The 14,530-nt window shown below is 56.3% G+C and overlaps 1 protein-coding gene across 3 annotated transcripts in view; it reads left to right on the forward strand.

Moving 5' to 3' along the window:
- The window catches only part of KCTD1 (potassium channel tetramerization domain containing 1), a 148,234-nt gene that overhangs the window by 72,756 nt on the left and 60,948 nt on the right, over positions 1 to 14,530 (forward strand). The window contains exon 1 of one of the 3 annotated variants that reach the window (XM_070421251.1): positions 4,168 to 4,436. The exons of 1 other annotated variant lie outside the window; for it this stretch is intronic. Coding sequence is in view for 1 of the 2 variants with exons in the window: in XM_070421249.1 (XP_070277350.1) it covers positions 4,768 to 6,582 (1,815 nt within the window). In the remaining variant the exon portion in view is untranslated. Of the gene's footprint in view, positions 1 to 4,167; positions 4,437 to 4,499; positions 6,583 to 14,530 lie in introns of those variants that run through there. One more of the 3 variants, XM_070421249.1, reaches the window with a different exon arrangement.

A 14,530-nucleotide genomic window follows, 5' to 3' on the forward strand; every position in this document is an offset into this window, starting at 1 on the left:
TAGTCACTTCCTCTCGGGCAGTGGTTCTCAACCTTCCTAATGCCGAGACCCTTTAATACAGTTCCTCATGTTGTGGTGACCCCCAATTTCATTGTTACAAACTGAACATAATTAAAGCATAGTGATTAAGCACAAAAACAATATGTAATTATATGTGTTTTCCTATGGTCTTAGGCGACCCCTGTGAAAGGGTTGTTCGACCCCCAAAGGGGTCGCAACCCACAGGTTGAGAACCTCTGCTCTAGTGTGTCCTACCAGAGAGGGAATTCCTGGTAAGGAAACAGTAAACCAAAACAGTCATTACATTCTTTTTAACTTGCAAGCGATAATGTTGTCTTGTAGTTACTTTTGGCCTCATTTTTTAAAATATATTTTTATTGATTTCAGAGAGGAAGGGAGAGAGAGAGAGAAACATCAATGATGAGAATCATTAATCAGCTGCCTCCTGCACGCCCCACACTGGGGATGGAGCCCACAACCCGGGCATGTGCCCTGCCTGGGAATTGAACTGTGACCTCCTGGTTCAGAGGTTGATGCTCAACCACTGAGCCACACCAGCTGGACTGTCCTGATTTTTAAATGTAGACATTCAGATCCATGTTATTTTAAGATTTTTCACCAAGAAGTTTATTGCCAAAGATAGGATTTCCCTAAAGCACAGAAGCTGTTCATTCCTTCCTTCCAGGGAAATGACGGGGGGTCCCGCAGGTCCCAGGCACCAGCCTAACCCACGAAGGCATATTGGTTTAGCAGAGGAACCAGGCAGATAAAGGATAACTATGTCAGTTATCTAACAGATGATGCTCAGAAGACTGGAAGCCGAGAGGAGGAAGAGCTGAGTATGTTTCATGATAACTGTAACCTTCCCATAAGCGTGACCTGGAAATGGGAGTGGGTGGTTATAAATGAGGGGGAAACATTTGCAGGGTTTCCTTGGGAACAATCATGTCACGACCTTCCAGTAATTTAAGAAATGGAGAAGCACTCATACACGGATGGTCCTTTATAATGATGACCACAGGGACCAAAGATACGGCGCATCGTGTTGGAGTTGTGCACATCTTAGTGCAGATTCTAGTAAAGAGTTCTCAGACAGTCAAATCATTGCAACCAACGTTCCGCGCAGCACTGGAATCATTGTTTTAAAAAATATATATTTCACCGATTTCTCACAGAGAGGAAAGGAGAGGGATAGAGAGTCAGAAATATCGATGAGAGAGAAACATCAATTAGCTGCCTCCTGCACACCCCACACTGGGGATGTGCCTGCAACCAAGGTACATGCCCTTGACCGGAATCGAACCTGGGACCCTTCAGTCCGCAGGCCGACGCTCTATCCACTGAGTCAAACGGGCCAGGGCATGGAATCATTTTTCTATAAAGAAGGCATGCACTCTGCGCAGGAAATAAAGCAAGCTTCCTGTGCATGGTGAGGGTGGGCTGGATGGACTTCAGGATGGGGAGAATCGAAGGCAGGACTGGGCTGAGGGCAGAAGCCAGCGAGGATGGCCTCTGCCCCAAAATAAGCAGGAGAAAGCCTTTCTCAGTCCCTCAGGTTGGAATTGCGTGTGTGGAAGCACCAGATGCTATTGAGGGGTCATTTATTAAACCTCCTTTATGAGCTCCCCTGTAACTTTGTATGGTTGGGTTTTTTAAAGCAAGCAGCTTGGGGAGGGGGGCGGACAGCGGGAGAGGAGTCAGTGGTAGGTTCACAGCCGCTCGGGTTTTCTGGTTCTTCCCGGTGAATACTAACCTCAAGAGGTGTTTTCCAACATGTGACGACGTATCGTGATGGGCAGAGGATTTTGGAAGCGGGTCAAGGACTGGCGCCAGGAGCCGACTCAGCCTCCATGCGACCAGGGCCCGGCGCGCTCTCCAAGGTGCGTCCTTGGTCCCGGACGCCGGCGGGAGGCCTGCCGGTGGTTTGCAAACTGTCCAGGCAGCATCTGAAACGGCTGTTTTTGCAAGTCCGTTAAAAAGTGTTTTGCACTTGGAGGTTTTTTGTTTTGGGGTGTGTGTGCGTGTGTGTGTGTGTGTGTGTGTGTGTGTGTGTGTGTTTTGGTTCTGCTAGTCTCCTCCCCCGCCCTCTGGCTTTTTCCAGCGGAGACCTGCCCTGGGGGGTATTTTGTCCTGGGAGCACAAAACTATTTTCTTTTCTGAACAGAAGTTGACGTCAACCGGAGCTGTTTTGGTTGCTTTGTTTCCCGGAGCGTCCAACCCAGCACATCGCCTCGGGGAAACTGCTGGCAACTCAAAGCAGCTTGCGGGGCGGGGAGGGGAGGGCAGCTGGGGGCGGGGGGACCCCCACTGCCCGGCCCGCAGAGGTGGGGAGCGCCTGGCTCCCGGGGGCATGAGTCCCGGTGGAGGCGGAGGAGGCGGCGGCGGCGCGGGGCCGGGAGCACAGCCCCTCGGGCCCCTGCTCTGGCGCCGAGGGCCGCCGGGGCGCAGCCCTGCTGGGTGACTTGCAGGCTCCCACCTGAGCTCGCAGCCGCGGACACTCCCCGCCCGAGCGAGCGTGGTGGCCGGAAAGCCCGGGAGCGCCTGGGCCCGCGGGCCAGCCCTCCCCGCGGGTCCGCGCGCGCGTGGGCAGCTCGCCTCGCCGCTCAGGGCCTGGGCTCCGGAAAGAAATGCCTTTGACTTATTTCGGGGCGACAATGAATCAGTTTGACCAAAGCCGGCCGCACACCAGAAACGGTCCCCTAGGAGGAGGGTTTTCCGTAGGGAGCAGGGCGGATGGAAGGGGGGAGAGAGAGGGAGAGAGGGAGGGAGAGAGAGAGTTTCCCCGAGGAGCGGGAGGGGCCCGCGAGGCAGGGACCTGCTCTGACTTGCTCGCACCTGGCGCTGTTTCCCCGACGCTCCCCTGCGCCCCAGGCCGACAGCCGCGGAGGACAGGGCTGGTCCGCGGAGGAGACGCCATCTCCCATCCGCTCCCACCGCGCCATCCGCTCTCACTCAGGCGCTCCCGCGGCCCAGAGACCTAGTTCTGGCTTCTTTCCTTTTCCTTTTTTTTTAAAAATTACAAACTGACGGATGCGTTTCTATTGATGAGTAAAATGATAAACTGCCCAAGGCGGGGGGGGGGGGGGCGGGGGGATGGGCAATTGACAAGACTCCCACGGATGAACCGCAGAGAACTGGGACAGGGAGGCAAACCCCAGGCGGATGCCAGGGGCTGGCGAGGCTGCCTCCCGCGAGGGCCGGCCCAGGCCCAGGCCCCCCAGGCTCGGGGGCCCTCGTGCAGTCGGTTTCCCTGGCCCCTGGGGCTCGGAGCGGCCCGCACTCCAGGGGACCCTCGGGCTGCGGGGGGAGGAGAAAGCAAGGGTGCCGTCCCAGCTCCGAAGGTGGCCGTGCTGTGCCGGCCGAGCCAGCAGCCGCGCTCCCGGGCGGCTCTGGGGGCGCTGCCCTGGGCCGGGACCGCGGGAGGCGGCGACGCCAGGGCGCGCGGAGCCTGGGCGCGCCGGGGGCGGGCATTTGGCTGGAAATGGGGCCGCGTCTCTCCTGGGAAAGCGGGGCCCGGCGAGCTCTCTGGCCGCCTTTCCAGTTTCGCAGGTGCCCGCCCCCGTGCGCCGAAGGCAGCGCAGCCCCGAGGGCGAAACCGATGGCGGTTGGCAAACTTGGAAGGAGAACGCGCCCAGGACCCGCCAGGCTGGAAGAGGGACGGCAGTGGGGGCGGCCGAGACCCAAGTTCACCGTCCCCGCCCGCTCGTCCGACGGGCCTGAGGGGCTTAGGGACGGACGCTCGCCAGCGGGAGCGGTGCCAGTTTGCTCCGAAACCGGGAGGGCGGAGGCCGGGGCCGGCGGGGAGGGTCCCCCGGGGTCCCGAGCGCCTCTCCCCGAAGCTCCCCTCCCCGCCGCCCCTCCCCGCCTTGCTCTCGCGCTGCCTCCCCGGGCGGGCTGGACCCGCGCGGACTTGCCCCGGACCTGCGGGGAGCGCCCCGGGTCCTTAATGACAGCTTGAAAGCGGCTGTTGGAAAAGTCGAAAGGGATGAGGCGGACGCGGGGCGTGTTTCGCTCCTTTGCAAGAGTCGAAAAGGGAGCTGGGAGCTGCGCGCTGGCCCCAGGCCCCCGCGCCTCGCCGCCAGCAAGTAGGTGGGGGAGCCGCCGCCAGCCCCGTCCCGCTCCCAAGCCTCGCCCGCTGCGCCCTGGCCGCGGGCGCAGAGAGGGTGCGGGGCCCGCGGTGCCTCCTCCGCCCTGCGCACTGCCCTGCCTGCGCCACTCCGCTCCGCTCCGGGCGGCCCCAGACGCGGGCCTCTCCGCGCAGCACCCGCGGCCCGCCCGGCGCAGCCGCCCGCCCGCACCCCCGGCTCCGGGGGGCCATGCGGGGGCGGTGGCAGGGGCACTGCTCCTCGGGCATTACTTAGAGACGCCGGACCGCCCCGCCCTCCCGCCCGCCCGCCCTCTCTCCCGCCCGGGCCCGCGCGCCACTCCGCCGGAGGGTAAGTCGGGAGTGCTTCCCCCCCTCCGACAGCTCTCCCTCCCCTTCCCCCCTCCACCCCATCAAAGTTTTCTGAAGCGCGGGGAGCCGGGTGGAGGAGGAAGAGGGTCCAGCCAGCCTCCGTCCGTCCTTCCCCTCGCCCGGGCTAACTTTCCCCACCGCCCCTCCATCCCCCGCGGAGCCGCGCGGCGAGCTGACAATTGGAGCGCGGCTCCTTTAAGAGCCCGGCTGTGCCTCCCGGTAGCTGAAGGTCATTAAACACAAAAGCGCTCGGCGCTGCGGTCCAATATAGCGCATGCGCCCTGCCCGGGGACTGGCAGGGAGACGGCAATATGGCGAGAATGCCTGGCCGCGGGGACTGGAGCACCAGCGCGGGCGGCAGCGCCACCGCCGCCGCCGAGAACAATGGGGAGCGGGGCGAGGGCGAGCGCGGGGCGCGGGGTCGGGGGCGCCGCCGCGGCCGCCAGCACGACTGCAGCGCGGGCGAGGAGGAGGAGGAGGAGGAGGAAGAGGAGGACGAGATCCAGGAGGTGCAGATAACGGGGGACGAGGAGGAGGAGGACGCAGGCGGGGGGCTGGAGGAGGACGAGGAGGAGGAGGAGGAGGAGGAGGAGGAGATGGGGCTGGACTGGGATGCGCGCCTGGAGCCCGAGGACTCGGCCGGGGAGGAGCTGGAGCCGGAGCCGGAGCCGGTCCGTAGGATCGATATGGACCAGGGCGCCGCGCTGGAGCCCGAGGCGCCGCCGCGGCTGCTGCCGGCCCGCGCCCGCGGCGCGCCTCCCGGGGACGGCGCGGAGCTGGACCCCGACGGGCTGCAGCGCCCCGAGCGGGCCCGGCTGAGCGAGAACACCCGGCTGGCCACCCGCTACGCCGTGCGCATCTTCCGGGAGTACCTGAGCGAGAAGGCGCAGAGCCCGGACTTCGAGACCATGGACAAGGGGGCGCTGTGCCGCGTGCTGCGCTCCTTCTACGCCGAGGCGCGCTCCAAGAGCGGCCAGCTCTACAGCAAGTCGTCGCTCATCAGCATCCGCAGCTCCCTCAACCGCTACCTCAACGAGCCGCCCTACTGCCGCACGCTCGACCTCACCAAGGACCCCGAGCTGCGCAGCGCCAACCTGACGCTGGCCGCCGTCATCCGCAAGCTGGAGGAGCAGGGCGCGGGGCCCGTGGTGCAGAAGCAGGCCATCACGCGCGCCGACCTGCGCAAGCTCTACACGTCCAGCGTCTTCGGCGCCGGCACGCCCTTCGGGCTGCTCAACAAGGTCTGGTTCGAGACGTGCATGTACTTCTGCACGCGCGGCCGCGAGAACCAGCGCGAGCTGGAGGAGGACTCCTTCGGGCTGGCCATGGACGAGGACGGCCGCAAGTTCGTCTACTTCAAGTCCCTCGGGCCCTACCACAAGTCGCGCTCCTCGTCCTGGAGCAAGAAGCGCGCGGAGAGCAGCGACGAGGAGAACCTGCCGCGCATGTACGAGACGGGCACCGAGTTCTGCCCCTACGCCAGCTTCGTCAAGTACCTGTCCAAGCGCAACCCGCTGTGCAAGGCGTTCTTCCAGCGGCCGCGGGACCACTGCAGCGAGGGCGACGTGACCTGGTACGAGAACAAAGCCATCGGCAAGAACTTGCTGGGCACCCGCATGCAGATGCTCTCCAAGGCGGCCAAGCTCTCCAAGACCTACACCAACCATTGCATCGGCGCCGTCTCCATCGCCACGCTCAACAGCATCGCGGGCATCGGCACCAAACTGGGCTCGCCCGCCCTGCAGGGCTGCTACGCCGAGGCTCTGAACGGGGCGGCCCGCCACCACTCCCACCACCCCCCGGCGCCTCACTCCCACCACCACCGCCCCCAGCCACCCGCGCTGGGGAACACCTACGTCCTCCCCAAAGACAGCCTGGGCGCGCCCGACGTGAAAGCCGAGGCTGCGCCCAAGCGCGCCCTGTACGAGTCCGTGTTCGCGTCGGGGGAACTCTGCGGCCCCTCTTCGCCCAAAAGACTCTGCCTGCGGCCCTCGGAGCCTGTGGACGCGGCGGTGGTGGTGGTTTCCGTGAAACACGACCCCCTGCCTCTTCCTCCCGAAGCCAATGGGCACAGAAGCACCAGTTCTCCCACCATAGTTCCACCTGCTATTGTTTCCCCCGCCCAGGTAACCGAACTAAACTCTGTGCATGCATGTTTCTTCCGTGTCGCCGGGAGGCTAACCTGTGCTCATGCGGGTCAGGGTTGGGGCAAGTTTGAAAAAGTAGCAGATATCCGGGATCCCATTCGCTCTAGCCCTGAGGAGCTTAACTCTGGGCGCTTTTCAGGGAAGTTCGCACCTGGCCTGGAAGGTGGGAGAGGGCATCGCCCTAATAATTACCCCCCACCGTCACAGCTGCGCTTCAAAGTTAGCAGAACAAAAGGGTGAGCGCGCCCACAGCCTCTCATTGAAGGCAGGGCTTATAAGCCAGAGTGCGGGGTACTGCACGTATAAAGGAAGCAGTTACCTAGAATATATTTGCATAAAGGAACCATTAAAATATGCTATTGCCTCTTCACCATAACTTATGAAGTTAGGGCACCAGTTATAAATTATGAGAAAGCAAGCGTGCCAAGCCCACTTCCTGTAAGGAGGCGGGAGTGGAGAGCCTGGCCGCTCAGTGCCAGTAGCATGTAGTTGCATGTAGTGACGTGTGGGGTGTCATTAACATAGACTGAAGTCACGGCTAAAGTTACTATTAGATGGAAAGGTGACCTGCCCCAGCGGCCGGGCTCAGCCGCCGAGCATTGGCCCTGTGGGGCCCGGCACTGGGGCACGCAGGCGTGGCTGTCTTTCCCAGCCCCATGGAGCTCACGATGAGGGGCGGGGGTGCAGATAAGACGTGTGAATATAGGGAATGAAGACACACAGCACAGGATGTGGCAGGAACCCCAAAGGAAGGGTCGTGGCCCAGAAGCTGAGCCACCTCGGGCAAGTCGGCTCACCTCTCTGGGCTTCAGTGTCCTCCTCAAAGATCAGGGCAGTGTTTTGTGTTGGTTTGGTTTGGTTTGGTTTTTTATAGCCAAGGTGGAGATTTATTGAAGAACAAGTACAGGTTCCCACGTGGGGAGGGGGAGGGAGTCCCCCAGGGCAGCGTTTTAACATTGAAGTTATTTAATTCTACGCAGCACCACATTCTAGGTGGAGACTGGGGGCTTAGGTGGAGGCTTCTGGTCTTGGGGTTTTCCCTGGAGGAATCTGTTCACATGATTAAAGTGGCCTTTATCTCGGAGACTCCTCTCTCCCAGCCAGACCCCGGAGGGCCCTGGGGCCGGGCCGGCTCTGCAGGCGGGAGCAGCCACCGGAGGTTTCACAGCTGTGCCCTCCCTGCCACGGAGCAGAGTGGAATCCGGGCTGTACTTCTGCAAGTGCAGGGCAGGCCCTTCAAGGAACAGATGTCAGGTACCTCTGCACTTTTTCCGAAGTGGAAATTCCAGTTCTGGACAAACTGACCCTTTCAAACATTTACCAGCTAATCAGCAAGCCTCAAGGCCAACTGAGAAAGAGGCTGTGAGCGATCATATAAACACCCAAGTTCTCTAAACTATGCGAGCCTGTGGGCCCTGTGTCTTCCTCTCTGTACTTCTGGTGTGTGCGCGCGTTTCTGACAGGCCCGGGGGTTGGCTTAGGGCAGGGGTGGGGAACCTTTCTTCCTGCCAAGGACCACTCGGCTATTTATAGCATCATTCTCGGGCCATACAGAATTATCAGCTTAGAAATGAGCCTGCTATATTTGGTCAAACATTTAATGAACTCCCCCCTAATGCCTTGGCAGGGCCAGACCGAAGGATTTCTCAGGCCTTATATGGCCCACGGGCCCATGTGCCCTACCCCTGTTTTGAGGAGGAGGATTTTTTCTCTTTGGAGAATTTGTGTTTGCTTTTTCTTTGAAAGCAAAAATGAATGTTCATATTCTTCACTAAAGTGAAAACCCTTAAAATGCCCTGGTTCAGAAGAGCATCTGGTTAAGAGTTAGGAGCCTACGAGAGTTTAGTAAAGTGCATGTCTGCTCGGAATAGTAACGACACAGTCCGTCTCCCGGCGTCTGTCTGCTGGCTTCCTGACACCCGTGTCGTTACAGAATCATGACCTAAGACCCCGACGATTCGCCGGGTTTGTTTATCTGCTTCCTTTTGTTTGAAGGAGTGCAGTCTGTCATAGTCTTTTATTTTAACCGAGGGAGACACATCCGTTCTCTAAACCTGAAGACTAATTCTTCTCTTTTTTTCTTGAGTTGTCAGCTCCCAAGTTAAGTATGAATGTGAGTATCCACATATTGGCTATGTCCTTACCGTGGCTCTCGAACTGAGTCCCCTGTAGTTAAAAATGCGAATAAAAGTTGTTCTCTCTGCACATAGTTAACTGGAGTCAGCTTTTAGAAATCAGCAATAAGAAATGTGCAGGCACTCTGCAGTAAGCACCAGAGAACTCGCTGTAGGAAGCCCGAGTATTCTAAGCCTAAAGCCAGTGTTTCCGTAAAAAGCTGAGCTTAAACTTTTCCTGCGTCTGTTTATTAAAACCGCTGTAGCAGTTGAGGTCCAGGGCATTTCCTGGGATTGATGACTGGCCCAAGGCATAGCTCCAGGTGGCCATCTCCTCCAGCTGGCACGAATCCCCGGGGAGTGCCATGTGCCCGTCCCGGTCCGGTCCTCGGTACTTAATTATCAACACGGGCTGTCTGACCTCACTCCTGACGGGACCCCGCGTGCCATGTCCCCGAAGTCCACTGGTGCCCACGCTATTCTGGACTCTCGCTAATGCTGCCACACCCTGATGCTTTAGTGCCCTTCTAACATTGCGAGCTCCTCAAAAAACTGAAGAGCCCGTTACATTTCAGGGGTGGGGACCCTTTTTTTCTGCCGAGGGCCATTTGGATAGTTAAAAGATCATTCGAGGGCCATCTGAAGTCATCAACTTAAAATTAGCCAGCTGTCCTTGGTCAGACATTTCGTTAACTCCCCCCTCATGTCTCGGCAGGGCCAGCCCAAAGGATTTCACGGGCCTTATGCGGCCCGCATGCGGGGCGGCCCCCACCGCTGCATTTGAATGCATTGACTCTTTTTATTAGGACATTAAGCGAGTTGGTATGGGCCTGGCTGGAAAATGAATGCGCTTGAGGATTCACAAAGATGGAGTTTGTGATTTTTACTCCGGTGAAGTGCCTGGGTTTTGTTTTTCATTGGGGTGGGGGGAGGGGGGTGATGGTTGCTCTAACTGATTCGCTCTTTAACTCTTCCTCTTGAATGGCCGTGTTCAACATCAAGAGTAGGTTTAGTTCCCTTTCCCCCCCCCACGAGCTGTTGTCATCTAAGATGGTCCAGTTATTGGTGCAACGTCCCAGCTCCCAGGTGGCGATCACGTGGTGCATCTTCCAAGGTCTCTCGGGCCTCTTCTGCATCCTCCTCGCTGGTCTCTGCATCTCCACAGCATGTTCCCCGCCTCGGAGAACAGTCCTTCGGTTTAGAGAGACGACAGAGATTTCCAACGTTGGTCTTTATAACTTAACTTACACAACTGTAGAATACCAATAGGAGCTTAGATTTTAAATATCATCGTGCGGTTGCCTAAGTGTGCATATAGACGGTGCCTCTCTCCAGGACCAAACGAAAAATGTGAACATGAGCTCCCTGAAATGCACTGGGGAGCCTCCGTCAGCCTGTGACAAAGCTGCAAGTCAGTTGCACTCACTTGACCCTAACCCAGATTATTTCCAGAAATACTTTTAAGGAATTCCGAAAGTGGAAAGTCTATTAGTGGAAAGATTCCGGAGTCGGCGGAGCATGTCCGCTGCTTCTGTTTCCTTGTCTGCAGTGGGGGCCAGAGTTGTCCTCACCGTTTCCGAGCTGGAAACTGGAGCGGCCCCCCTGTGGGCTGTGCATCCCTCCTGCCCTTGCCTTGAGGGGCCAGCGCTGGTTGCACTGGGAGGCCGGGCTCACTCCTGTCCAGGTGCTGTGCTGTGGGAGGGGAAGGAGCTTCCATCTATTCCTGTGACAGTTTTATTTTGCATTTGAAAGTAGGCAGGAGGGATACTCATTTCTACTTAAAGATGGATCACACCCTCCCCTCCCCCCATGAAAAGATGGATACAGCTGGGCTGGTGTGGCTCAGTGGTTGAGCATCGACTTACAAATGGGGAGGTCATGGTTTGATTCCTGGTACCCGGGTTGCAGACTCGATCCCCAGTAGGGGGCATGCAAGAGGCAGCCGGTCAGTGATTCTCTGTCATCATTGATGTGTGTCTCTCTCTCCCTTCCTCTCTGAAATCAATAAAAATGTATTTTAAATATATATATATGTCTATATATGTCTGTATATATACTTTAAAAAAAAAGATGGGTACAGACTTTTATAAATGTGAAAGGAGTAGCGTGTTTAACAGCTGTAGCTAGTGTGAGAACTTTTTTACAATGATTATCTGGAGCTTATTAGGATAACTGGTCTGTTTAAAATGGATATTTTCCTGATTTTTATTGATTTAAAATGTATTTTTATTGATTTTTTTAGAGAGAGAGGAAGGGAGAGGGACAGCGAGAGAAAAACATCATTGATCAGGAGGGGGCAGCCCACCAGGGATAGAGCCTGCAACCCCAGGCATGTGCCTTGGACCAGGAACCGAACCAGCGACCTCTTGGTTCCTGGGTCGACGCTCAACCACGGAGCCACGCTGGCCGGGCCCTGATTTTTGAAATGTTAATTTGTGGCCACACTTCTTTTTCTGCTGCAGGAATGTTTGCTCTGCTTTATGGAAAGTTCACGGGTTGGTGGAGAAACTAAATTCACTAACATTAAGTATGTAACTTCTTCCATTCATTCGGGAGGCAGTTACTGAGCATCTGCTAACCTGGCTCTTGTACGAGGGATCTCTGTAAATTCTCTATTTCAAGTAGTCTCATTGGCAGGGTTTTGGCCTCATTAAATACTAAAACTAGATAAAAATAAATAAAGTTAACAGGTAATGTTTTACAGCAGTCATTTTGGGGGGAAATCTGTACCTTCACTCTTGCTTATTGCAATCCGTACTCAGGTGTATTATTTTAAATTGATGTAAACCCACATCTGTGTCAGCTCACTATCTATTAAATCCCATCCAAGAAATAGAAAAAGTATTTGCTGCCAGAGGAGAAAGGAAATCCCGTTGACTAAACCCTGGGTCCCGTGTCACCCTGATTTGAAAATCTGGCCCCCCTAACAAATGACACGCAAAAGGCCCTTCATTCTCTCGGCCTTGCAAAGGGACCTGAAGCCCGAAGAGCCCTCCTTCCCGCCGGGCTGCCGGCTGGGCTGGGTGAGGAAGGAGGCGAAGACGCGCTCCCCGGAGGCCTGACAGATTGAAGAGAGAGTCAGGTAGTGCTTTCTGGGAAAAAAGGAAAGGAATTTGGAAAGGAATGCCGACGGCTGGCAGAGATAAATGTTGCTTGTGAGTAATCCACTTACCAGATTAGAATGTCAGGACCAGCTGGGCAGATTGTAATCATCGATGCCTCCACGTTCTACTCCTGTCTCCTGTCCGGTTACCCCAGGGGACTGAGGTGCCCCCGTTTCATCCACACCTTCCTCTCCCCGCACAGAGGCTGCGATCTCTAGAGGTCAGCGTGGCTCCCTCCGGCAGTTTTGAGGTCACCGTCCCATCCTCTCACCGATTCTGTGGTTACGAAGTAGATAGAGTGTCATCGTTACTAATGACCCAGAGGTACCGCCGGCCTTAAAGTGGTCCACCTGCCGGCCGCCTCCGCGTCGTCTGGGAGCTTATCGATCCTGTAGGATCTCGCCAATCTGTTCCCCCGAATCAAGTTTTAACAAGATTCCCAGGTGATCTGTGTGCACAGAACATCTTGATGAGCAGGGGTCTACGGTCTCTCACCTCAGCCTCACACAGCCCTTCAAGGAGTGATGGTCATTATTCCCATTTAGCAGAGGAGGCGACCAAGGGGAACGGGTGTTGGCTAACTCGCTTAAGGTCTAGGAACTGCTAGGCAACTGTGGCAGGCCCGTCCGATCCGAGCCTCTGCTTTTGAATCCATGGTTTGTTGATTCCAAGGTTCTTATCACCTGTTCAAACAAAAGAACCCAGTAAGGAAAAGGTGATACAACAGATTCGTATCACTGCCTTACCTGTTTTTCTAGCACAACGTGAGCAGAGAAAACTTGTTAAGACACAGGGAAAGTCTAGCCGGTGTGGGTCGGTGGTTGAGCGTTGATCTATGAACCAGGAAGGCATGGTTTGATTCTGGTCAGGGCACATGCCTGGGTTGTGGGCTTGATCCCCAGTGTGGGGCGTGCAGGAGGCAGCCGGTCAGTGATTCTCTCCCATCATTGATGTTTCTATCTCTAAGTATATTTAATTAAAAAAAACAAAACACACACACAGTAAAATTAAAAAGCAGAAAACAGAATAGAATATAATTGACCCTTGAACAATGGGGGGGGGGTCAGGGGCGTCTCCCCCCTCACCCCCCCTCCACAACCAGAAATTCATGAGTAACTTTTGACTCTCCAAAACACTTAACTACTAATGGCCAGCTGTTGACTGGAAGCCTTACTTATGCCAGTGGTCGGCAAACTCATTAGTCAACAGAGCCAAATATCAACAGTACAACGATGGAAAATTTCTTTTGAGAGCCAAATTTTTTTAAACTTAAACTATATACTAGGTACATTGTTATTAACTTAATTAGGGTACTGCTAAGGCTTAGGAAGAGGCACACTCAAGGGGCCAAAGAACCGCATGTGGCTCGCGAGCCGCAGTTTGCCGACCACGGATAGGTGGTCGATTAACATATACTTTGTATGTTGCATGTGTTATGTACAAGGAAGTAAGCTAGAGAAGAGAACATGTGAGTAAGGAAGCCGTAAGAGGAGGTACATTTACAGTCGTGCTTGGAAACAGTCCTCACGGAAGTGGGCCCGCGGCCGGACCCTGAGCTGTTGGAGGGTCCGCTGTGTTCCCGGTGTTGGACCCGTTCCCGACCGGCTGTGTGCGGTCCCGGGCCTGGCTGGGCCTGGGGACTGTACCCGCGTCCACTGAGAAGCCGTGTCTCACCGTGGTCAAGAGCAGGCCAGACCTCAGTCGGCCGAGAGCCTCCCTGCGCCCCAGCGGCCCTCGGTCAGGTGGGGACAGGGGCGAGGCCTGGGGTCCGTGGTCCTCGGGGCGTAATGAGTTGTGATTTGAAAAGTGCGTGAACCGTTTTCTATCCTGTTACTGTGTTTGCACAGAATGTTTTCCGTTGGAAGAACAGCTGGTCTGACGCGTGAGCCCTAGTCTCAGTCTTCCTTCTCTGTGACTCTCTGGTCCTTCTTCTGGGGCGTCCATGTTCTCCTAATACAGTGGTCGGCAAACTGCGGCTCGCGAGCCACATGCGGCTCTTTGGCCACTTGAGTGTGGCTCTTCCACAAAATACCACGTGTGGGCGCACGTACAGTGCGATGGAAACTTCGTGGCCCATGCCCAGAAGTCGGTTTTCGGCCTGGGCGAGTCTATTTTGAAGAAGTGGCGTTAGAAGAAGTGGGGGTACGTTCACTGAGGTCGACCCCTCAGATTGAGGACGTTTTTAGCAAAGGCCAGCTTACAAGTACCCTAATTAAGTTAATAACAACGTACCTACCTATATAGTTTAAGTTTAACAAATTTGGCTCTCAAAAGAAATTTCAGTCGTTGTACTGTTGATATTTGGCTCTGTGGACTAATGAGTTTGCCGACCACTGTCCTAATAGATGGGGACACCCCGGAGCCCCGGGCCCCCTCTCACTGTTACCTCAGAAAGCCCGCCCTGTGGGTGCTTAATTTACCCAAATCTCTTGTCCTCGCCTCTACTTTTCTCTAAGATTTGCATGTGCCCACGCCCAGGCGGGGTTCCTCCACACCCGCCCCTGGGCTCCTGCTGCTCCTCGCGGGGCCTGGGCCCATTCCAGGTGCTGCCGGTTGGAGGGAGGCCCTGTGGCCATAGCTGCTGCCCAAACGCCGGCGGATTCACAACAGTTACATCAGAATGAAATCAGTAGCTTTTCACAAAAGATTAGCTTTTATCTGGAATGGTTTGGGACTAAGGGAGCAGCCATCATACTGGGGTCTTAAAAC

This window comes from Myotis yumanensis, unplaced genomic scaffold, assembly GCF_028538775.1.
Source record: "Myotis yumanensis isolate MYYU_CA2020_CCGP unplaced genomic scaffold, mMyoYum1.0.hap1 SCAF_7, whole genome shotgun sequence".
Taxonomy (NCBI): domain Eukaryota; kingdom Metazoa; phylum Chordata; class Mammalia; order Chiroptera; family Vespertilionidae; genus Myotis; species Myotis yumanensis.